This window comes from Mobula hypostoma (genome assembly GCF_963921235.1).
Source record: "Mobula hypostoma chromosome X1 unlocalized genomic scaffold, sMobHyp1.1 SUPER_X1_unloc_1, whole genome shotgun sequence".
NCBI lineage: Eukaryota > Metazoa > Chordata > Chondrichthyes > Myliobatiformes > Myliobatidae > Mobula > Mobula hypostoma.
In genome coordinates, this window is record NW_026948165.1 from 457,666 (window position 1) to 482,590 (window position 24,925).

The window sequence follows — 24,925 nt, forward strand, 5'->3', positions numbered from 1 at the left end:
TTTATGCTGTATCGGATCTGGAGTAACAATATTTCATTTCCTTTTAACTGGTGTACAGAGAATGACAATAAACACTTGAAAAACTTGTCTGCCTTCACAGCACTTTCATTGAAACACTTTATTCTGCATTATGTTATTGCTTTCCCGTTGTTCTACCTCAATATACTGATGTGGTGAAATGATCTGTGTGGATGGCATGAGAACCAAGAGAGGTCTTTATGATCCTGACTGTAGTTTGCACGCTGCCAAAGGCCGACGTTAAGCAGGCACTTGAGGTACTGTGTGCCCCCATCAGCAGACAAGAAGCAGCCTACCCCAACGGCTTTCAAATCATTGTCAGGGACTTCAATCAGGCTTGTTTGAAGAAATCATCAATATCAGCAGCATCAGTGGTCCTAACGCACTTGACCACTGCTACACTACGATAAGGAGTGCCGACTGTTCCATGCCCAGACCACATCTGGGGAAATCTGATCCTCCTCCTCCTCCTACCTGCATACAGGCAGAGGCTAAAGAGCAAGTGTTCAGAGATAATGACAACAAAGAGGTGGTCACAGGAGGCTACGGGATTGCTTCAAGTTCGTGGACTGGCCTGTGTTCAAAGACTCATCAGAGGACCTGAACAAAATCATTCAGAGTGTTCCCTAACCAAAAGCCCTGGATGAACCATGAGATCTGTAATCTGCTGAGGGCCAATCAGTGGTGTTCAGGTCTGGGGATCAAGTTAAAAACAAGGTCCAGGTATGATCTCCAGAAAGCCAACTCATGTGTGAAGTAGTAATTCCAGACCAAACTTGAATCACTGAAGGACGTGGCAGGGACTGAATGCCTCACCATCCTACAAAGTGACATAGGTGACAACGAGGTTTCACTCCCAGATGAGCTCAATGCCTTTTATGCTTGCATTGACCATCAAAACGCGGAGGAACCACCACGAACTGCCACAGCCCCTAAAAAGGGTCTCTGTCTCTGAGGCCAACATGTGAGCAACCTTCAGGGTGATGAACCTCTAGCACAGATGGGGTACCTGGCCAGGTACTAAAGACCTACGCTGATCAACTGGCTGGAGTCTTCACTGAGATCTTTAATATCTCATGTTGGCAGTCTGAGGTACCCACCTGCTTCAAGCAGGCTTCAATTATACCAGTGCCCAAGAGGAACGTGGTGACCTACCTCAATGACTATTGCCCAGTAGCACTTACATCCACAGTGATGAATTGTTTTGAGAGACTGGTGATGAAACATGTCAATTCCTGCCTGAGAAGCGACTTGGATCCACTCCAATTTGCCTACTGGAGCAACAGGTCCACAACAGATACCATCTCATTGGCTCTTCGCTCAGCCCTGGAACATCTGGGCACCAAAGATGCTCTTTATCGACTACAGCTCGGCATTCAATACCATCATCCCTTCAAAACTAATCAATAAGCTTCAAGACCTGGGCCTCAATACCTACTTGTGCAATTGGATCCTCAATTTCCCACCTGAATTTGAATTGACTTTATTTCTTACATCCTTCACATACATGAGTAAAAGTCTTTACGTTATCTCTCCGTCTAACTGTGCAATGTGCAATCATAGTAATTTATAATAATTTATAATAAATAGAACTGTCAATGTAATATAGAGTACACTCAAATCAGTGTGAGTTAATCAGTCTGATGGCCTGGTGGAAGAAGTTGTCCTGGAGCCTGTTGGTCCTGGCTTTTATGCTACAGTACCGTTTCCTGGATGGTAGCAGCTGAAATAGGTTGTGTTTGGGGTGACTCAGGTCCCCAATGATCCTACGGGCCCTTTTCACACACCTGTCCTTGTAAATGTCCTGAATCATGGAAAGTTCACACTTACAGATGTGCTGGGCTGTCCGCACCACTCTCTGCAGAGTCCTGTGATTAAGGGAGGTACAGTTCCCATACCAGGCAGTGATGCAGCCAGTCAAGATGCTCTCAATTGTGCCCCTGTAGAAAGTTCTTAGGATTTGGGAGACCATACCAAACTTCCTCAACCGTCTGAAGTGAAAGAGATGTTGTGTGCTTAGCCTCCTGCTTTACACTTATGACTGTGTGGCTAAGCACAATATATTCATGTTTGCCGATGACATCATTCTCATTAGTCGAATCAAAGGTGGTGACGAAGGAGGGAGATTGAAACTCTGACTGAGTGGTGCCACAACAACAATCTCTTATTCAATGTCAGCAAGACCATGGAGCTGATTATTGACTTCAGGAGGAGGAACTGAGAGGTCCATGAACCAGTCCTCACTGGGGGATCAGAGGTGGAGAGGGTCAGCAACTTCAAATTTCTCAGTGTTATCATTTTATAGGACCTGTCCTGGGCCCAGCACTTAAGTGCAATTACAAAGAAAGCATGGCAGCACCTCTACTTTCTGAGAAGTTTGCAAAGATTCAACATGTCATCTAAAACTTTAAAAATCTTCTATAGAGGGGGTTCCGGTGACGTCATCATTCAGAATGGCCGCTTAAATCAACAGCTCCTCTGGAAAAACTGATATTTTGCCCCGTTTAATCCATCAAATCTAAGATCTTTCGAACATATCTGAATTGATAAGGGGGGCCAAGAATGGGGAAAAAGAATGGAGATTTAAAAAAAGCACCACTGCAGAGCCTGTGGACGAGAGAGGTGCAACACGTGGCTGTCCTACCCAAATGCATGCTAGCGAGGCTGACGATGGGCCTCGTTCAGGCGAAGTGGCAAATATGATAAGGATTTTGGAAGAGATGAGGGAAGTCCAAAAAGATATAAAACAACAACTCAATGATATAAAGTCAGAGCTCGCCAATGTCAATCAGGAAATAGCGATGGCAGAGACTCGAATTGAGAAGGTGGAAGACCGCGTGCAAAACATGGAACAGATACTAAGTAAGACGATAAAAATATTAAATCAACAGGAAAGTAAATTGCTTGACCAGGAGGGAAGACCACGACGGAAAAATACCAGGATTTATAATGTTTCCAAAGGAGCGGAGGAAGTGTCAATGATAGACCTTGTAGACAAGCTGCTGCGGGAAGCACTGGAGATTCCCCCGAATATGGAGATGGAAATAGAAAGGGCGCACCGTTCTCTCGCCCAGCGGCCTGTGGAGACAGACAAAGTAAACCGCGATCCATTGTACTTAGATTCCTTCAATTCAAGAGCAAGGCGGAGATTCTACGAAGGGCCTGGGGTAAGAAGAGGGTTTTTTGGAACAGGAAGTTAATATACTTCAATCGTGATTAACCCCCGGCCGTCCTACAGAAACGGAAGGAGCATTCCGAAGCGAAACGAATATTAAAGGAAGAAAAGATTAAATTTCAAACCCCGTACCCTGCTACACTGAGGGTATTTTACCAAGAAGGGATACGACTGTACCAGACGGTGGAAGAGGCAGCTACAGACATGAACAACAGAGGACTGTCCATTAGCATGGTCAAAACAAGGGAAAGTCTGGCTGAGCGGTTATCCCGATCTGCTTGGGAAATAGTAAGAGAACCTAGAAAGCAGGGGACGGAAACAGGATGAGAAAAAGATATTAGGAAGAGACTGTGAGTTCTCCAAAGACAACCCTCATCTCCTCCAGAAGAGCCATAAGGTTTGGCTAACTTTAAAAGTGCTGATAAACTAAACGGAAGCAAAAAAAGATGGTGATATACCTATCTCGAGAAATACTTGTTATAATGTGGTTTTTATATTACTCAATTTTTTAAAAATTCATTTATTCATTCCTTTTTCCCCACCTAAATGAGAATATATCCATGGGAGGAATACACAGGGAAACCATTTATGTGTAATGGACATAGTTTTTTTTACTTACTTTTATAGGTACTGCAGCAGGGACCCTCAACTCACAGGTAAGAGGGGCTATCCCCCACGGCTAGACTTTTCTTCTAGCCCAATCCAGGGTCATCTAGAGACCCCAGCCTTGGAACCACACTTTTGTTACCTTGGTTATTATTTGTTTAGGGAGTAGATCGATTAAGTTATATTCTGCAAATTTCAATGATATACTAACAGATAAATACACTTATAGAGAGTAAGACCATATATTTTGGGTATATACCTCAAGAATGGTTGAAAAGAGATAAACATTTAATGAACGTACTGCTGATGACAGGTAAAAAGACCCTTACCAGGAAATGGTTATCTCAGGAGAGCCCAACTTTAAATGTATGGATGGAAATTACAATGGACATTTACAAAATGGAGAAGATAACAACATCTGTTGGAACAGATGAACAACATCTGTTCCATAAGTTGGAACAATTTTATTCATAATGGAAAAAAATGGTTTAACTACATAACATCTTATAGGCCTGATTTTATTCTCACAATCAATGAATATGTTGCTTAAAAAAAGATCACTGCCTACTCTGTACATAGTTTTCTTCTTTTGATTGTTCTTTCTTTCCTCTTCTTTCTATAAGTGTATACCTCAGATAAATATTATGTGGAGATTTGTGACAAATATGATTATATGATATATATGTACAATATCTGAAATACATCTTATGGAAATGTTTGTTTGATGATGAAATTCAATAAAAAATAAATTACAAAAAAAATCTTCTATAGATGTGTGGTGGAGAGTATACTGACTGGTTGCATTATGGCTTGGTATGGAAACACCAATGCCCTTGACCAGAAAAGCCTACAAAAAGTAGTGGATACAGCCCACTCCATCACAGGTAAAGCCCTCCCCACCATTGAGCACACAGAAACATAGAAAACCTACAGCACAATACAGGCCCTTCAGCCCACAAAGCTGTGCCGAACATGTCCTTACCTTAGAAATGACCTAGGGTTACCCATATCCCTCTACTTTTCTAAACTCCATGTATGCATCCAGGAGTCTCTTAAAAGACCCTATTGTATTTGCCTCCACCACCATCGCTGACAGCCCATTCCATGCACTCACCACTCTCTGTGTAAAAAAACTTACCCCTGCCATCTCCTCTGTAGCTACTCCCCAGCACCTTAAACCTATGCCCTCTCGTGTTAGCCATTTCAGCCCTGGGAAAAAGCCTCTGACTATCCACACGATTAATGCCTCTTATCATCTTATACACCTCTATCAGGTCACCTCTCATCCTCCATCACTCCAAGGAGAAAAGGCCAAGTTCACTCAACCTATTCTCATAAGGCATGCCCCCCAATCCAGACAACATCCTTGTAAATCTCCTCTACACCCTTTCTATGTTTTCCTTCCTGTAGTGAGGCAACCAGAACTGAGCATAGTACTCCAAGTGGGGTCTGACCAGGGTCATCTACATGGAGAATTGTTGCAGGAAAGCAGCATCCATCATCAACGACCCACTCCACCCAGGCCATGCTCCCTTCTCACAGCTGCCATCAGCAAGAAGGTACAGGAACCTCAGGACTCACACCACCAGGTTCAGGAACAGTTATTATCCCTCAACTATCAGGCTCTTGAACCAGAGGGGATAACTTCACTTGCCCTATCACTGAACTGTTCCCACACTTATGGACTCACTTTCAAGGATTCTTCATCTCAATATTTTCAATATTTAGTGTTTATTTATTGTTATTATTTCTATATTTTTCTCTTCGTATTTGCACAGTTTGTTGTCTTTTGCACATTGGTTGTGTGTCTGTCCTGTTGCATGTGGTTTTTCATTGATTCTAATGTGTTTCTTGTATTTACTGTGAATGCCTGCAAGAAAATGAATCTCAGGGTTGTATATGGTGACACCTATGTACTTTGATTACAAATTTACTTTGAACTTTGAAAAGCTTTTAACTATATCTCAGTACATGTGACAATAATAAACCAATTCCAATACCTGCTCCAATATAACTTCCCAACTCATATTCTATGCTCTAAATCTTTCCCCTTTCACCTTTAAACCTGTGCCCTCTGGATCTTGATTCACCAACCCTGGGAAGAAGACTGTGTACATTCAACCTCATGATCTATACATTTATAAGGTCTTATAAATATCTTATGTTCCAAGGAATAAAGTCCCAACCTGTTCAACCTCTCTCCGTAACTCAGTCTCTCAAGTCCCAGCAACGTCTTGTAAATTTCCTCTGCACTCTTTGCAGCTTAGTGCTATCTTTCCTTCAGCATGGTGACCAAAACTGAACACAGTACTCCCCGGGTGAGGCCTCACCAATGTCTTGTCCAATTAATCAGCTCTCCCCAGATCCTATGCCATCTAACCTTCAGAAGCAGCCTACTATGTGGAACCTTATCCAAGGACCTGAATAAAGTCCATGTAGACCATGTCTACCACCCTGCCCTCGTTGACCTTCTTGATTATATAGAGTCATACAGCATGGAAACAGGCCCTTTGGTCCAACTGGTCCATGTCGACTAAGATTCCCAACTGCCCATGTTTGCCCTTTATCCCTCTGAACCTTTCCTATCCATGTACCTGTCCAGGTATCATTTAAATGTCATTAACGTACCTGCCTCAACCACTTCCTCTGCCAGCTCGTTCCATATATCCATCAGCCTCTGGGTGAAAAAGTTGCCTCTTGGTTCCCTATTAAATCTCTCCTCCTCACCTTAAACCTGTGCCCTCTAGTTCTTAAATCCACATCTCCCTGGAGTAAGAAAGACTGTGACCATCCATCTTATCCTCATGGTTTTATAAGCCTCTGTCAGGTCATCCCTCAGTCTCCTATGATTCAATGAATAAAGTACCAAGCTGCCCAGCCTCTCTCCATAACTCAGTCTCCGGAGTCCCGGTAACATCTCTCACAATCTCCTCTGCACTCTTTCCAGCTTAACGGTATCTTTTCTATAACAGGATGAAACAGTGCGGCCTCATCAAAATAACATCCCAACTCCTGTACTCAGTGTCCTGAAATGTTTAATACCAGTGGGCATAAATTTAAGGTGGGGGGGTGTAATTTCAAAGGAGAAGTGTGGGACAAGTTTTTTTAAAAACACAGAGGGTAATGGGTGCCTGGAATGTGCAGCTAGGGGTGGTGGTGGGGGCAGATGCCACCCACATTATCTATACTCCCCATGGCTTTATAAACCTCTGTCAGATCATCCTCAGTCTCCTTTGCTTCAGAGAAAACAGCCCCAGCCTGTCTAGTTTGTCTTTACAATCTAAACCCTTCAGTCCCAGCAATGCCCTGGTGAACCTTTTCTGTTCCCTCTCCCCAGTTTTGTGATAACCTGGTTAACAGGAAGTGCCAGGTGTGGCAACCCCAGGAACCACAGGAAAGCAGCATCAAGGGCCCCCACCATCTAGGCCATACTCTCTTCTTGCTGCTGTCATTGGGGCAGGAGATACAGGAGCTTTCGGTCCCACCCCACCAGGTTCAGGAACAGTTATGACCCTACAACCATCAGACTCCTGAACAAGTGTGGATAACTTCACTCACCTCAACAATGAACTAATTGTACAACCTATGGACTCACCTTCAAGGACTCTACAACTCATGTTCTCAGTATTTTTCTATTTTCACAGTTTGTTGTTTGTCACATTGGTTGTTTGTCAGTCTTTGTTATGCATTGTTTTCTCATAAAATTCTGCAGTATTTCTTATTTTTTGTGTGTTTTTTTCTGGTCGACTCATTGTAGGAAGGATGTGGAAGCTTTAGAGAGGGTGCAGAGTAGATTATCAGGACTCTGTCTGGATTAGAGAGCATGACTTATGAGAAAAGGTTGAGCAAGCTCGGGCTTTTCTCTTTGGAGCGGAGGAGGATGAGAGGTGACTTGACAGAGGTGTATAACATGATAACAGGTATAGATCGAGTGACCAGCCAGAGACTTTTTCCCAGGATGGAAATGGATAATATGAGGGGACATAATTGTAAGGTGATTGGAGGAAAGTATAGCGGGGGGATATCAGAGGTTAAGATTTTTTACACAGAGAGTGGTGGGTGCATGGAACGTTCTGCCAGAAGTGGTGGTAGAGGCAGATACACTTAGGGACATTTAAGAGACTCGTAGGCAGGGACATGGATGACAGAAAAATGTTAGGCTAAGTGGGAGGGAAGCATTAGACTGATCTTTGAGAAGGATAAGGAGTCGGCACAGCATTATAAAGCGAAGTGCCTGTACTGTGCTGTACTGTTCTATGGTCTATGAAAACTCACTTATGTATCATTTTTCATAAAATTCTACTGTATTTCTTTTTTCCTGTAAATGCCTGCAAGAAAATAAAACTCAAGGTAGTATCTGGTAACACATACTGTATGTATTTCAATAATAAATTCACCGTGAACTTTGAGGTGTTGCCTTTTCATCAGAGAACCTGTGGGACCCACTGCCTTTTCTCCTCGAACAGTGGGCAGGGAAGTGTGGGGACTCACCTGGAGGAAGCGGAGGGTGGAGGGATGGTCCCTCAAGTGGTGACCCAGGATCTCCAGCCAGCGAGCAACAAGGAGCAAGACCCTCTGCTTCCGGTCCTGGGAACACGGCTTCCTCTCCGGCTCTTCTGCCCCATAGGTGAAAGGAGGGGGCTGGTCAAGGAACTGAGAACTGATGGTTAGGAGGGAGAAGGGGTGAGGAAGGAGAGGGGAAGTGAGGGGGGCAGAGGACAAGGAATTTCTCCTCCATGTGGGGGGTCAGAGTTTTTTGGAATTCTCCTTCCCCCCCCCACCCCGGCATTTCAAAATTCAAGTTGAGGAGGGGTAGGTGCGGTCCTCCATCCTGACTGCCCTTCCCTTCTCACCGTCCATCATTCATCACCAACCCTCCCTCCTTGCTTTCTCTCCCTCCTCATCACACCTTTCTCCTCCCCGTCCCAATCTCTTTGCCATCCCTCCCTCCTCACTGCAGCTCCCTCCTCATCAACTCCCACCCCCGCCGCCCTGATTGGCACTCCCTCTTCATCAGCCCTTCCTCTTCACAGCTCCTCTCTCCCAACTTAACCTTGCCCTCACTTGCCTGACACAAAGGGTGAAAGGATATTGTTTGAGGAGTGCGTCCTGGAGGTCAGGCGTTGGCAGGAACACGCAGTACGACAGGAGGAAATCTTCGACTAAACTCTCTGCGGCAGACAACGAGAGAAATGGTCAGAGATCTCAGAATCAGGTTTAATATCACTGGCATATGTCATGCAATTTGTTGTTTGTGGCAGCAGTACACTGCAAGACAAAAAAACGACCAGGGCAACACACAAGACACTGACAGAACTCAGCAAGACAGGCAGTGTCTATGGAGAAGAGTAAGCAGCCGATGTGATATACGGCTTGGCCTGAAACATCAACTGTTTATTCTTTTCCATAGATGCTGACTAGCCTGCTGAGTTCCTCCCCAGCATTTTGTGTGCATTGCTATGGATCATTTTCTGCAGAATCCCGTGTTTATAAAAACTACTATACATTAAGGATGATCTGGATGACAGAATAGATGGATTTGTGGCCAAGGTTATGGGCAATAAAAGAAGGGAGGCTGCAGAAGGACTTGGACAGACTAGGAGAGTGGGCAAAGAAGTGGGAGGTGGAATGTAGTGTCAGGAAGTGTATAATTGGTTCTGGGCCTGTACTTGTTGGAGTTCTGAAAAATGAAGGAGGATTTCATACAAAAACCTATTGCATATTGAAAGGCCTAGATAGCATGGATCTGAGGAGGATGTTTCCAATAGTGGGAGAGTCTAGGAACAGAGGGCACAGCCTCAGAGTGAGGGATGTCCATTTAGAACAGAAATAGAAACATAGAAAATAGGTGCAGGAGTAGGCCATTCGGCCCTTCGAGCCCGCATCGCCATTCAGTACGATCATGGCTGATCATCCAACTCAGAACCCTGTACCTGCCTTCCCTCTATACCCTCTGATCCCTTTAGCCACAAGGGCCTTATCTATCTTCCTCTTAAATATAGCCAATGAACTGGCCTCAACTGTTTCCTGTGGCAGAGAATTCCACAGATTCACCACTCTCTGTGTGAAGAAGTTTTTCCAAATCTCGGTCCTAAAAGGCTTCCCCTTTATCCCCAAACTGCGACCCCTCAATCTGGACTTCCCCAACATCCGGAACAATCTTCCTACATCTAGCCTGTCCAATCCCTTTAGGATTTTATATGTTTCAATAAGATCCCCCCTCAATCTTCTAAATTCCAGAGAGTATAAGCCTAGCCGATCCAGTCTTTCATCATATGAAAGTCCTTCCATCCCAGGAATCAATCTGGTGAACTTTCTTTGTACTCCCTCTATGGCAAGAATGTCTTTCCTCAGATTAGGGGACCAAAACTGCACACAATACTCTAGGTGTGGTCTCACCAAGGCCTTGTACAACTGCAGTAGTACCTTCCTGCTCCTGTACTCGAATCCTCTTGCTATGAATGCCAGCATACCATTCGCCTTTTTCACCGCCTGCTGTACCTGCATGCCCACTTTCAATGACTGGTGTACAATGACACCCAGGTCTCATTGCACCTCCCTTTTTCCTAATCAGCCACCATTCAGATAATAATCTGTTTTCCTGTTCTTGCCACCAAAGTGGATAACCTCACATTTAACCACACTAATTTGCATCTGCCATGAATTTGCCCACTCACCTAACCTATTCAAGTCACCCTGCATCCTCTTAGCACCCTCCTCACAGTTAACACTGCCGCCCAGCTTTGTGTCATCTGCAAACTTAGAGATGCTGCATTTAATTCCCTCGTCTAAGTCATTAATATATATTGTAAACAACTGGGGTACCAGCACTGAGCCTTGCGGTACCCCACTTGCCACTGCCTGCCATTCTGAAAAGGTCCCATTTATTCCCACTCTTTGCTTCCTGTCTGCCAACCAATTCTCTATCCACATCAATACCTTACCCCCAATACCATGTGCTTTAAGTTTGCACACTAATCTCCTATGTGGGACCTTGTCAAAAGCCTTTTGAAAATCCAAATATACCACATCCACTGGTTCTCCCCTATCCACTCTACTAGTTACATCCTCAAAAAATTCTATGAGATTCGTCAGACATGATTTTCCTTTCACAAATCCATGCTGACTTTGTCCGATGATTTCACCGCTTTCCAAATGTGCTGTTATCACATCTTTGATAACTGACTCTAGCATTTTCCCCACCACCGATGTCAGGCTTACCAGTCTATAATTCCCCGGTTTCTCTCTCCCTCCTTTTTTAAAAAGCCACCCTCCAATCCTCAGGAACTAGTCCAGAAACTAAAGAGTTTTGGAAAAATTATCACTAATGCATTCCACTGTTTCTTGGGCTACTTCCTTAAGCACTCTGGGATGCAGACCATCTGGCCAAATGAGGAGGAATTTCTTCAGCCAGAGGGTGGTGAATCTGTGGCATTCATTGCCACAGGCGGCTGTGAAGGATATGTCATTGGTCTATTTAAAGTGGAGGTTAATAGGTTTTTGATTCATCGGGGCTTCAAAGGTTACAGAGAGAAGACAGGAGAATGGAGTTGAAAGGGATAGTAGAACAGACTCGATGGCCTGAATGGACTAATTCTGTTCCTATGTCTTGTGGTCTTAAGGAGAGGCTGGACAGGCTGGGATTAATTTCCCTGGAGCGAAGGAGACTGAGGGGTGGCCTGATGGAGTTCCATAAAACCATGAGGGACACAGATAAGGTGGATGTTCACAGTCAAACACTCTCACAGTGAATAGTGGGGCCTGGGTACTGTTGGGGAACTGGGGAACAGAGGAACATAGGAGTACAGGTACATGTTTCCCTGAAAGTGGAGACTCAGATATGTTATAGCTGTAATGGATAGGATCCTGGAATGCAAAGCTAGAGTTCCCTGAAAGTGGCCATACGAGTTGATAGGTTGGTAAAGAAAGCATATCGCATGCTTCATTTTATTAGCTGAGACACTGAGTTCAATAGTCAGGAAATTATGTTGCAGCTTTAGAAAACTCTGGTCAGGCTGCATCTGTCAGGAAATGTAGGGGAGGTTTGTCCCAAACGCAGAATAGTGGAGATGATTTAGCAGTGAGGGGTCACTTCAATAATAAACTGCAAAATAACAAGCTTCAAAGGGATCACAAAACAAGAGGGAACAAGTACTTAACTTACTTAACTCAACAAGGTAACTGAAGGATAGGAGCCACTGGTTGAGGCTGGCTGTTTTTTTTTTATATGATGGAACAAGGACAGTGGATGAGAGCTGGGTTTAAATAGGCTGCAGGTGATGAGTTGGAAATGAGTGGCAGGTGACACCTGGTAGCTGGGTGGAGACTGGGAGCCTGACAGCATTTGGAGTACTGCATTCAGTTCTGGTCGCCCCATTACAGGAAGGGTGTTGAGGCTTTGGAGAGGGTGCAGAAGAGACTCACCAGGATGCTGCCTGGTTTAGAAGGCATGAGCTACTGTATATAGAGAGGTTGGACAAATTTGGGTTGTTTTTTCCAGAGCTGTGGAGGCAGGGGGTAGACCTGACAGAAACTTATAAAATTATGAGAGGCATAGATAGACATCTGGTATCTTATTCTCCAGGGTGGAAATGTCTAATACCAGAGTGCATGCATTTAAGATGAGAGGGGGAAAGTTCAAAGGAGATGTGCAGGGCATGTATTTATTTTTCCAGAGAGTGGTGGGTGTGTGGAACGCCCTGTCCATGAGTGGTGGTACAAACAGATATATTCAAGAGTCCTGTCGAAGGGTCTTGGCCTGAAAGGTTGACTGTACCCTTTTCCATTGATGCTGCCTGGCCTGCTGAGTTCCTCCAGCATTTTGTGTGTGTCTTGCTTGGATTTCCATCAAATGCACATTTTCTCTTGTTTGGGACATTTAAGAGATGCTTAGGCACAAGCATGATAGAAAAATGGAGGGCTATGTGGGAGACAAGAGTTAGATTGATCTCGGAGCAGGTTAAATTAGCGGCATATCATTATGGGCCGCAGGACCTGTACTGTAGTGGTCTTTGTACGCAGGACCTCTACTGTATGGTCTTTGAAAACCTGTTTATGTATCGTTTTTCGTAAAACTCTACTGTATTCCTTTTATCCTGCAAATACCTGCAAGAAAATGAAACTCAAACTAATATCTGGTAACATATACATATTTTGATAATAAATTAACTTTGCACTTTTAGGTGTTGTCTCTTCATCAGAGAACTTTTGGTGCCCACTACCCAATCTCCTGGAAAATCCAGATGATATGCAGAGAGTCGAGAGATATTGACAGTGTGCAGGCAGAAGAGATTGGTTTAGTTAGGCATGTAAATTGTTAGTATGGCACAACATTGTGGGCAGAAGGGCCTGTTTCTGTGTTGTACAGTTCTGTGTTCCTTGTGCCGTGGAGGGAGCTTCCCTCATCCCTACCTGAGAGGTCGGAGGATCCGGAATCCAGAACCATGTTGTCCAGGAGATATTCCAGGATCCGTTCAGCTGTCCCGTACATCACTGTGTACCTGAGGGGCAGAAGAGAGATTACTACTGGATTGGGCACTAAGGGAAGAGTGGTGGGCAGGAAGAGGAAGAGAAGCAGAGGAGGGGAAGGGGCAGGAGGTGGGAGGGGTGGGGCAGAGTTAAATCAGTGTGTGTGTGTGTGTGTGTGTGTGTGAGAGTGTGTGTGCGCACACACATGCAAGAGTGAGAGCTTGGGACAGACAGCAACATTACGTGTGAGTTTGGGAGGCCGGAGAGCTCCGGGCACTGGGATCTCGGGACACTTTCTCCAGCACCAGAACATCACGGCCGTGCTCCTTCAGATGGACCGTGTTTGTCTCCACATCCTGTGGGTTTGGGGGAACGAAACGTGGATCAGTATGGCTTAAACCTAAAACCATCCATCCCCTATCCCCATGCCCCCTTCCCTCCCCATCCCCCTCCATCCACACCCAGCTTTTCCTCCCCATTCCCCTCCATCCCCACCCCTCCTTCTATTCCCATCCCCTCCATCCTTCCCTCCCTGACCCACCATCCCCACCCCCTTCCTTCCCAGCCCCCTCCATCCCCACCCATCCTTCCCTTTCAATCCCCCTCCATCTGCACCCATCTGTTCCTCCCCATCCTCTTCCCTCCCTCCCTATCCCTTCCCCTCCTTTCCTCCCCAAATCCACCCCTCCTTCCTCCCTGAAGGGAGGGAGGAGATGGCAGAAGGCAGGGAGGGGATAGAGGGATGCAGGGAGGGTGGAGATGGAGGGAGGGAGGGAGGATGGAGGGAGGAATGGATGGAGGAGATGGAGGGAGGGAGGGGGAGATTGCAGGAGGGAAAAATAGAGGGATAAGGTGGTGGGAGGGGTGGGATGGATGGAAGTTGGAGTGGAGAAGGGGATGGAGGCACGGGAGGGAGTGGTGGGTGGTAAGGGAAGGGAGGGATGGAGAGATGGAGGTAGGGACTGAAGAGACTGATGGTGGGATGGAGGGTTTGAATGGAGGATATGGAGGGTAGGCCGGAGAAAGGGGTGGAAGACACTGGTGACCCTGCCTACCCTCAGGATCCGGTTGAAGTCCTCCTTGTCGACCCGGAGCAACTGGCAGCCGTCTTCCCTGAGGACAATGGTGGCTGATCGCGGGGCTTTGTTGACAAGGGCCAGCTCTCCAAATCCATCACCTTCCTCCAAGGAACTCACCAGACCCTGGGTGGTGGGGGGAGGGTGGGGTGGGAGAGGACAACTATTAGCACCATGAAAGCTGGGCCAGCCTGTGATACCTAAGAGTCACAGAGTCACAGGGCATGGAATCAGACCCTTCAACCCTGGTGTGTGTGTGTGTGTGTGTGTGTGTGTGTGTGTGTGTGTGTGTGTGTGTGTGTGTGTGTGTGTGTGTGTGTGTGTGTGTGTGTGTGTGTGTGTAAGTTCAAGTTTTATTGTCATTCAACCATACATCCATACATTAATTTTATACAGGTGCAAAACATGGTACCAACAGTCACACTCAGCACAAGACACATATAGCACATATCAGGTAGCAAGCACATATAAGATATAAATAAACACAGTCACACCAAAAAAAAAGTTCAATTCCAGTTCACTAATGTTGCAGGAGCTGAACACAATACAGCTTGTCTTCTGCCGAGTGAACACTGGGTGGCAGCACCGACTCCAGCTTGGACACCATGCCACACTCCTCTCTCCTGGGCAGCTGTCAACAGGCAACACCATGGCTTGAGGCCTAGTTCTTGCTACACCTGAGGGCACACAGCTCCCCTGCTATCTGCCAATAAACCAGTCAATCGGACTTGCAGCATTCGGACCTGCACACAGACTTGTCCGACACCTCTCTGTCACAGGCAGCAACACAATCGGCCATGTACAGCTCCTTCAGTTTTTCTGCCAACGAGTGACTCGCTGATGGGGTAGAACTGCAGTACTTTAAGTTCTTAATGTCCAGTAAGATGTAACAGTGACAGTAATTATATTACCAATAGCCTGTCCCAGTCCAAACACACAGGTGCAATGGCCAAGAAAGCTTACCAAAGTTTTTCACTGCACCTCAATAATAAAACAATTTACCAATTTTCAAACGGAGATGAGGAGGTAATTCCTCATTTGGGGAATTCTCCCCAGAAGACTGTGGTACTCCATACATTTGAGGAAGGGACAGGTGGATGCTTGGGGTAGGAAATGAGAGTGGGGGAGATAGAGAAGAGGATTTTGGTCACTGGACCTGAGCAATTGGTTGGGGGGGAGGGCCTGAGAAGGCCTACCTTGTGGTGGGTGTACACATTGACAGATCCCCTCCAGATGATGTACCATGAAGTCCCGATCTCCCCCTGGCTGAACACTAAGAGACAGGAAGCAAAGGGTTAATTTATTCTGGAGCTGGGTCCTGGGATGTGGTGAGGGAGCAGGGAGGTTAGCAGAGGGAAGGAGGGGAGAGAGGGAGGGAGAGGAGAGAGGAAGGGAGGGAGAGAGAAGGCAGGGAGAGAGGGAGGGAGGAAGGGAAGGGGAAAGAAAGAGGAAGAGAGGGGAGGGGAGAGAGAGGAAGAGAGAAGGAGGAAGGGAGGGGGAGGAGGGAGAGAGGAGAAAGGAAGCAGACAGAAGGAGGAGAGACAGAGGGAAGGGAGGATTGGAGAGAGTGAGACAGAGGAAGAGAGAGGAGGAGAAAGAAAGCAGGGAAAGGAGAGGGAGATGTGAAAGAGAGAGTGAAGGAGAAATATTGGAGAGGGGCAACAGTAAAGGGAGGGAGAGAGAAAAAAGGCAAGAGAGAAGTGGAGGGAGAGACAGAAGGAAACACCGAAAAGGAAAGGAGATAATGAGATAGGTTGCAGAGAGGGAGGGAGAGAGGTTGTTAAAGGATAGAGGGAGGAGAAAGAGGGGCAGAAACGGCGGTAGGTGGGGAGGGGAGTTTGGGGATGAAGGTAGGTCAGTGATACTGAAGGGCCGGCGCAGACATGAAAACTCACACACAGTGCCGGAGGTCTGATAGCTCTCAAAGTGAACCACGGCCGCCAGCTGTCGCCTCACCTAAAGCCAGAGAGACCAAGTTTAGAACCTTCCTCACCCGACCTTCTTCCCTGACCATCACTACCGCTCCTCACTCTCTCCTCATTGCTGTCACTCCCATGTCTTTCCGTCCTCAATGCCCATCCTTCTGCATCACCCCCTACTTCCCTTTCTCCCCCTCCCTCCCTCCCTCTCCCTCCCACATCCTCCCTCACCACATCTCTACTCAGCTCCCCTCTTTTCCTCACCACCCCTCCCTCAGGGTAAGCCCCTGATGACACAAAACCCACCGTATGGGAAAGATGGAGGACGGCCTTGACATGAGTCAGCTCCTCAAAAATCATTTCCACATCTTCCGCTGTCCTCTGCGAGGGTCTGTGTCAGAATCAAGGGGAAAGTCAGGGAAGGGAAGAGAAGAGAAGGAAGGGGAGAGAGGGAGACACAGAGTGAATCTCCCTCCACACCGTCCCATCACACACTGCCGGGGTCAGACACAGAGTGAATTTCCCTCCACACTGTCCCATCACACACTGCCGGGGTCAGACACAGAGTGAATCTCCCTCCACACCGTCCCATCACACACTCACAGGGTCAGACACAGAGTGAATCTCCCTCCACACTGTCCCATCACACACTCCCAGGGTCAGACACAGAGTGAATCTCCCTCCACACTGTCCCATCACACATTGCCGTGGTCAGACACAGAGTAAATCTCCCTCCACACTGTCCCATCACACACTGCCGGGGTCAGACACCGAGTGAATCTCCCTCCACACTGTCCCATCACACACTCCCAGGGTCAGACACAGAGTGAATCTCCCTCCACACTGTCCCATCACACACTGCCGGGGTCAGAAACAGAGTGAATCTCCCTCCACACCGTCCCATCACACACTCCTAGGATCAGACACAGAGTGAATCACCCTCCACACTGTCCCATCACACACTCCCGGGGTCAGACACAGAGTGAATCTCCCTCCACACTGTCCCATCACACACTGCCGGGGTCAGAAACAGAGTGAATCTCCCTCCACACTGTCCCATCACACACTGCCGGGGTCAGACACAGAGTGAATCTCCCTCCACACCGTCCCATCACACACTCCCGGGGTCAGACAGAGTGAATCTCCCTCCACACTGTCCCATCACACACTGCCGGGGTCAGAAACAGAGTGAATCTCCCTCCACACCGTCCCATCACACACTGCCGGGGTCAGAAACAGAGTGAATCTCCCTCCACACCGTCCCATCACACACTTCCGGGGTCAGAAACAGAGTGAATCTCCCTCCACACCGTCCCATCACACACTGCCGGGGTCAGACACAGAGTGAATCTCCCTCCACACCGTCCCATCAGACACTCCCGGTGTCAGACACAGAGTGAATCTCCCTCCACACTGTCCCATCACACACTGCCGGGGTCAGAAACAGAGTGAATCTCCCTCCACACCGTCCCATCACACACTCCCAGGGTCAGACACAGAGTGAATCACCCTCCACACTGTCCCATCACACACTCCCGGGGTCAGACACAGAGTGAATCTCCCTCCACACTGTCTCATCACACACTGCCAGCGTCAGACACAGAGTGAATCTCCCTCCACACCGTCCCATCACACACTGCCGGGGTCAGAAACAGAGTGAATCTCCCTCCACACCGTCCCATCACACACTTCCGGGGTCAGAAACAGAGTGAATCTCCCTCCACACCGTCCCATCACACACTGCCGGGGTCAGACACAGAGTGAATCTCCCTCCACACCGCCCCATCAGACACTCCCGGTGTCAGACACAGAGTGAATCTCCCTCCACACTGTCCCATCACACACTGCCGGGGTCAGACACAGAGTGAATCTCCCTCCACACTGTCCCATCACACACTGCCGGGGTCAGAAACAGAGTGAATCTCCCTCCACACCGTCCCATCACACACTCCCAGGGTCAGACACAGAGTGAATCACCCTCCACACTGTCCCATCACACACTCCCGGGGTCAGACACAGAGTGAATCTCCCTCCACACTGTCCCATCACACACTGCCGGGGTCAGAAACAGAGTGAATCTCCCTCCACACCGTCCCATCACACACTCCCGGGGTCAGACAGAGTGAATCTCCCTCCACACCGTCCCATCACACACTCCCAGGGTCAGACACAGAGTGAATCTCCCTCCACACTGTCCCATCACACACTGCCGGGGTCAGAAACAGAGTGAATCTCCCTCCACACTGTCTCATCACACACTGCCGGGGTCAGACAAAGAGTGAATCTCCCTCCACACCGTCCCATCACACACTGCCGGGGTCAGAAACAGAGTGAATCTCCCTCCACACCGTCCCATCACACACTGCCGGGGTCAGAAACAGAGTGAATCTCCCTCCACACCGTCCCATCACACACTCCTAGGATCAGACACAGAGTGAATCACCCTCCACACTGTCCCATCACACACACCCGGGGTCAGACACAGAGTGAATCTCCCTCCACACTGTCTCATCACACACTGCCAGCGTCAGACACAGAGTGAATCTCCCTCCACACCGTCCCATCACACACTGCCGGGGTCAGAAACAGAGTGAATCTCCCTCCACACCGTCCCATCACACACTGCCGGGGTCAGACACAGAGTGAATCTCCCTCCACACCGTACCATCAGACACTCCCGGTGTCAGACACAGAGTGAATCTCCCTCCACACTGTCCCATCACACACTGCCGGGGTCAGACACAGAGTGAATCTCCCTCCACACTGTCCCATCACACACTGCCGGGGTCAGAAACAGAGTGAATCTCCCTCCACACCGTCCCATCACACACTCCCAGGGTCAGACACAGAGTGAATCACCCTCCACACTGTCCCATCACACACTCCCGGGGTCAGACACAGAGTGAATCTCCCTCCACACTGTCCCATCACACACTGCCGGGGTCAGAAACAGAGTGAATCTCCCTCCACACCGTCCCATCACACACTCCCGGGGTCAGACAGAGTGAATCTCCCTCCACACCGTCCCATCACACACTCCCAGGGTCAGACACAGAATGAATCTCCCTCCACACTGTCCCATCACACACTGCCGGGGTCAGAAACAGAGTGAATCTCCCTCCACACTGTCTCATCACACACTGCCGGGGTCAGACAAAGAGTGAATCTCCCTCCACACCGTCCCATCACACACTGCCGGGGTCAGACACAGAGTGAATCTCCCTCCACACCGTCCCATCACACACTGCCGGGGTCAGACACAGAGTGAATCTCCCTCCACACCGTCCCATCACACACTGCCGGGGTCAGAAACAGAGTGAATTTCCCTCCACACCGTCCCATCACACACTGCCGGGGTCAGACACAGAGTGAATCTCCCTCCACACCGTCCCATCAGACACTCCCGGTGTCAAACACAGAGTGAATCTCCCTCCACACTGTCCCATCACACACTCCCAGGGTCAGACACAGAGTGAAGCTCCCTCTACACCATCCCATCACACACTCCCGGTGTCAGACACAGAGTGAATCTCCTTCCACACTGTCCCATCACACACTCCCGGGGTCAGACACAGAGTGAATCTCCCTCCACACTGTCCCATCACACACTCCCAGGGTCACGCACAGAGTGAATCTCCCTCCACACTGTCCCATCACACACTGCCGGGGTCAGAAACAGAGTGAATCTCCCTCCACACTGTCTCATCACACACTGCCGGGGTCAGACACAGAGTGAATCTCCCTCCACACCGTCCCATCACACACTGCCGGGGTCAGAAACAGAGTGAATCTCCCTCCACACCGTCCCATCACACACTGCCGGGGTCAGAAACAGAGTGAATCTCCCTCCACACCGTCCCATCACACACTGCCAGGGTCAGACACAGAGTGAATCTCCCTCCACACCGTCCCATCAGACACTCCCGGTGTCAGACACAGAGTGAATCTCCCTCCACACTGTCCCATCACACACTGCCGGGGTCAGACACAGAGTGAATCTCCCTCCACACCGTCCCATCACACACTGCCGGGGTCAGAAACAGAGTGAATCTCCCTCCACACCTTCCCATCACACACTGCCGGGGTCAGAAACAGAGTGAATTTCCCTCCACACCGTCCCATCACACACTGCCGGGGTCAGACACAGAGTGAATCTCCCTCCACACCGTCCCATCACACACTCCCAGGGTCAGACACAGAGTGAATCACCCTCCACACTGTCCCATCACACACTCCCGGGGTCAGACACAGAGTGAATCTCCCTCCACACTGTCCCATCACACACTGCCGGGGTCAGAAACAGAGTGAATCTCCCTCCACACTGTCCCATCACACACTCCCAGGGTCAGACACAGAGCGAATCTCCCTCCACACCATCCCATCACACACTCCCAGGGTCAGACACAGAGTGAATCTCCCTCCACACTGTCCCATCACACACTCCCAGGGTCAGACACAGAGTGAATCTCCCTCCACACCGTCCCATCACACACTGCCGGGGTCAGAAACAGAATGAATCTCCCTCCACACCGTCCCATCACACACTGCCGGGGTCAGAAACAGAGTGAATCTCCCTCCACACCGTCCCATCACACACTGCCAAGGTCAGACACAGAGTGAATCTCCCTCCACACTGTCCCATCACACACTGCCGGGGTCAGAAACAGAGTGAATCTCCCTCCACACCGTCCCATCACAGACTCCCAGGGTCAGACACAGAGTGAATCACCCTCCACACTGTCCCATCACACACTCCCAGGGTCAGACACAGAGTGAATCTCCCTCCACACCGTCCCATCACACACTGCCGGGGTCAGAAACAGAATGAATCTCCCTCCACACCGTCCCATCACACACTGCCGGGGTCAGAAACAGAGTGAATCTCCCTCCACACCGTCCCATCACACACTGCCAAGGTCAGACACAGAGTGAATCTCCCTCCACACCGTCCCATCAGACACTCCCGGTGTCAGACACAGAGTGAATCTCCCTCCACACTGTCCCATCACACACTGCCGGGGTCAGAAACAGAGTGAATCTCCCTCCACACCGTCCCATCACAGACTCCCAGGGTCAGACACAGAGTGAATCACCCTCCACACTGTCCCATCACACACTCACGGGGTCAGACACAGAGTGAATCTCCCTCCACACTGTCCCATCACACACTCCCAGGGTCAGACACAGAGCGAATCTCCCTCCACACCATCCCATCACACACTCCCAGGGTCAGACACAGAGTGAATCTCCCTCCACACTGTCCCATCACACACTCCCAGGGTCAGACACAGAGTGAATCTCCCTCCACACTGTCCCATCACACACTCCCAGGGTCAGACACAGAGTGAATCTTCCTCCACACTGTCCCATCACACACTGCCAGGGTCAGAAACAGAGTGAATCTCCTTCCACACTGTCCCATCACACATTGCCGGGGTCAGAAACAGAGTGAATCTCCCTCCACACCGTCCCATCACACACTTCCAGGGTCAGACACAGAGTGAATCTCCCTCCACACTGTCCCATCACACACTGCCGGGGTCAGACACAGAGTGAATCTCCCTCCACACCGTCCCATCACACACTCACAGGGTCAGACACAGAGTGAATCTCCCTCCACACTGTCCCATCACACACTCCCAGGGTCAGACACAGAGTGAATCTCCCTCCACAAGATCCCATCACATACTCCCGGGGTCAGACACAGAGTGAATCTCCCTCCACACCGTCCCATCAGACACTCCCGGTGTCAGACACAGAGTGAATCTCCCTCCACACTGTCCCATCACACACTCCCAGGGTCAGACACAGAGTAAAGCTCCCTCTACACCATCCCATCACACACTCCTGGGGTCAGAAACAGAGTGAATCTCCCTCCACACCGTCCCATGACACACTGCCGGGGTCAAACACAGAGTGAATCTCCCTCCACACCGTCCCATCACACACTGCCGGGGTCAGACACAGAGTGAATCTCCCTCCCCACCGTCCCATCACACACTCCCGGGGTCAGACACAGAGTGAATCTCCCTCCACACTGTCCCATCACCCACTCCCAGGGTCAGAGACAGAGTGAATCTCCCTCCACACCATCCCATCACACACTCCCAGGGTCACGCACAGAGTGAATCTCCATCCACACTGTCCCATCACACACTCCCAGGGTCAGACACGGAGTGAAACTCCCTCCACACTGTCCCATCACCCACTCCCAGGGTCAGATAGAGTGAATCTCCCTCCACACTGTCCCATCACACACTCCCAGGGTCAGACACAGAGTGAATCTCCCTCCACACTGTCCCATCACACACTCCCAGGGTCAGACACAGAGTGAATCTCCCTCCACACTGTCCCATCACACACTCCCAGGGTCAGACACAGAGTGAATCTTCCTCCACACTGTCCCATCACACACTGCCAGGGTCAGAAACAGAGTGAATCTCCCTCCACACTGTCCCATCTCACATTGCCGGGGTCAGAAACAGAATGAATCTCCCTCCACACCGTCCCATCACACACTTCCAGGGTCAGACACAGAGTGAATCTCCCTCCACACTGTCCCATCACACACTGCCGGGGTCAGAAACAGAGTGAATCTCCCTCCACACCGTCCCATCACACACTCCCAGGGTCAGACACAGAGTGAATCACCCTCCACACTGTCCCATCACACACTCCCGGGGTCAGACACAGAGTGAATCTCCCTCCACACTGTCCCATCACACACTGCCGGGGTCAGAAACAGAGTGAATCTCCCTCCACACCGTCCCATCACACACTCCCGGGGTCAGACAGAGTGAATCTCCCTCCACACCGTCCCATCACACACTCCCAGGGTCAGACACAGAATGAATCTCCCTCCACACTGTCCCATCACACACTGCCGGGGTCAGAAACAGAGTGAATCTCCCTCCACACTGTCTCATCACACACTGCCGGGGTCAGACAAAGAGTGAATCTCCCTCCACACCGTCCCATCACACACTGCCGGGGTCAGACACAGAGTGAATCTCCCTCCACACCGTCCCATCACACACTGCCGGGGTCAGACACAGAGTGAATCTCCCTCCACACCGTCCCATCACACACTGCCGGGGTCAGAAACAGAGTGAATTTCCCTCCACACCGTCCCATCACACACTGCCGGGGTCAGACACAGAGTGAATCTCCCTCCACACCGTCCCATCAGACACTCCCGGTGTCAAACACAGAGTGAATCTCCCTCCACACTGTCCCATCACACACTCCCAGGGTCAGACACAGAGTGAAGCTCCCTCTACACCATCCCATCACACACTCCCGGTGTCAGACACAGAGTGAATCTCCTTCCACACTGTCCCATCACACACTCCCGGGGTCAGACACAGAGTGAATCTCCCTCCACACTGTCCCATCACACACTCCCAGGGTCACGCACAGAGTGAATCTCCCTCCACACTGTCCCATCACACACTGCCGGGGTCAGAAACAGAGTGAATCTCCCTCCACACTGTCTCATCACACACTGCCGGGGTCAGACACAGAGTGAATCTCCCTCCACACCGTCCCATCACACACTGCCGGGGTCAGAAACAGAGTGAATCTCCCTCCACACCGTCCCATCACACACTGCCGGGGTCAGAAACAGAGTGAATCTCCCTCCACACCGTCCCATCACACACTGCCAGGGTCAGACACAGAGTGAATCTCCCTCCACACCGTCCCATCAGACACTCCCGGTGTCAGACACAGAGTGAATCTCCCTCCACACTGTCCCATCACACACTGCCGGGGTCAGACACAGAGTGAATCTCCCTCCACACCGTCCCATCACACACTGCCGGGGTCAGAAACAGAGTGAATCTCCCTCCACACCTTCCCATCACACACTGCCGGGGTCAGAAACAGAGTGAATTTCCCTCCACACCGTCCCATCACACACTGCCGGGGTCAGACACAGAGTGAATCTCCCTCCACACCGTCCCATCACACACTCCCAGGGTCAGACACAGAGTGAATCACCCTCCACACTGTCCCATCACACACTCCCGGGGTCAGACACAGAGTGAATCTCCCTCCACACTGTCCCATCACACACTGCCGGGGTCAGAAACAGAGTGAATCTCCCTCCACACTGTCCCATCACACACTCCCAGGGTCAGACACAGAGCGAATCTCCCTCCACACCATCCCATCACACACTCCCAGGGTCAGACACAGAGTGAATCTCCCTCCACACTGTCCCATCACACACTCCCAGGGTCAGACACAGAGTGAATCTCCCTCCACACCGTCCCATCACACACTGCCGGGGTCAGAAACAGAATGAATCTCCCTCCACACCGTCCCATCACACACTGCCGGGGTCAGAAACAGAGTGAATCTCCCTCCACACCGTCCCATCACACACTGCCAAGGTCAGACACAGAGTGAATCTCCCTCCACACTGTCCCATCACACACTGCCGGGGTCAGAAACAGAGTGAATCTCCCTCCACACCGTCCCATCACAGACTCCCAGGGTCAGACACAGAGTGAATCACCCTCCACACTGTCCCATCACACACTCCCAGGGTCAGACACAGAGTGAATCTCCCTCCACACCGTCCCATCACACACTGCCGGGGTCAGAAACAGAATGAATCTCCCTCCACACCGTCCCATCACACACTGCCGGGGTCAGAA

General features: G+C 49.7%; 1 protein-coding gene across 6 annotated transcripts in view; it reads right to left on the reverse strand.

Annotated features, from left to right (window-relative positions):
- LOC134341378 (rap guanine nucleotide exchange factor 3-like) overlaps window positions 1-24,925 on the reverse strand; it is a 94,013-nt gene that overhangs the window by 45,241 nt on the left and 23,847 nt on the right. For all 6 annotated transcript variants that reach the window (XM_063039238.1, XM_063039235.1, XM_063039239.1 and 3 more), the window contains exons 6-13: window positions 16,569-16,653; window positions 16,239-16,299; window positions 15,540-15,616; window positions 14,323-14,469; window positions 13,511-13,623; window positions 13,211-13,299; window positions 8,892-8,970; window positions 8,291-8,426 (exon numbers count right to left, since the gene is read on the reverse strand). In XM_063039238.1, coding sequence (XP_062895308.1) covers window positions 8,291-8,426; window positions 8,892-8,970; window positions 13,211-13,299; window positions 13,511-13,623; window positions 14,323-14,469; window positions 15,540-15,616; window positions 16,239-16,299; window positions 16,569-16,653 — 787 coding nt within the window. The remainder of the gene's footprint in view (window positions 1-8,290; window positions 8,427-8,891; window positions 8,971-13,210; window positions 13,300-13,510; window positions 13,624-14,322; window positions 14,470-15,539; window positions 15,617-16,238; window positions 16,300-16,568; window positions 16,654-24,925) is intronic.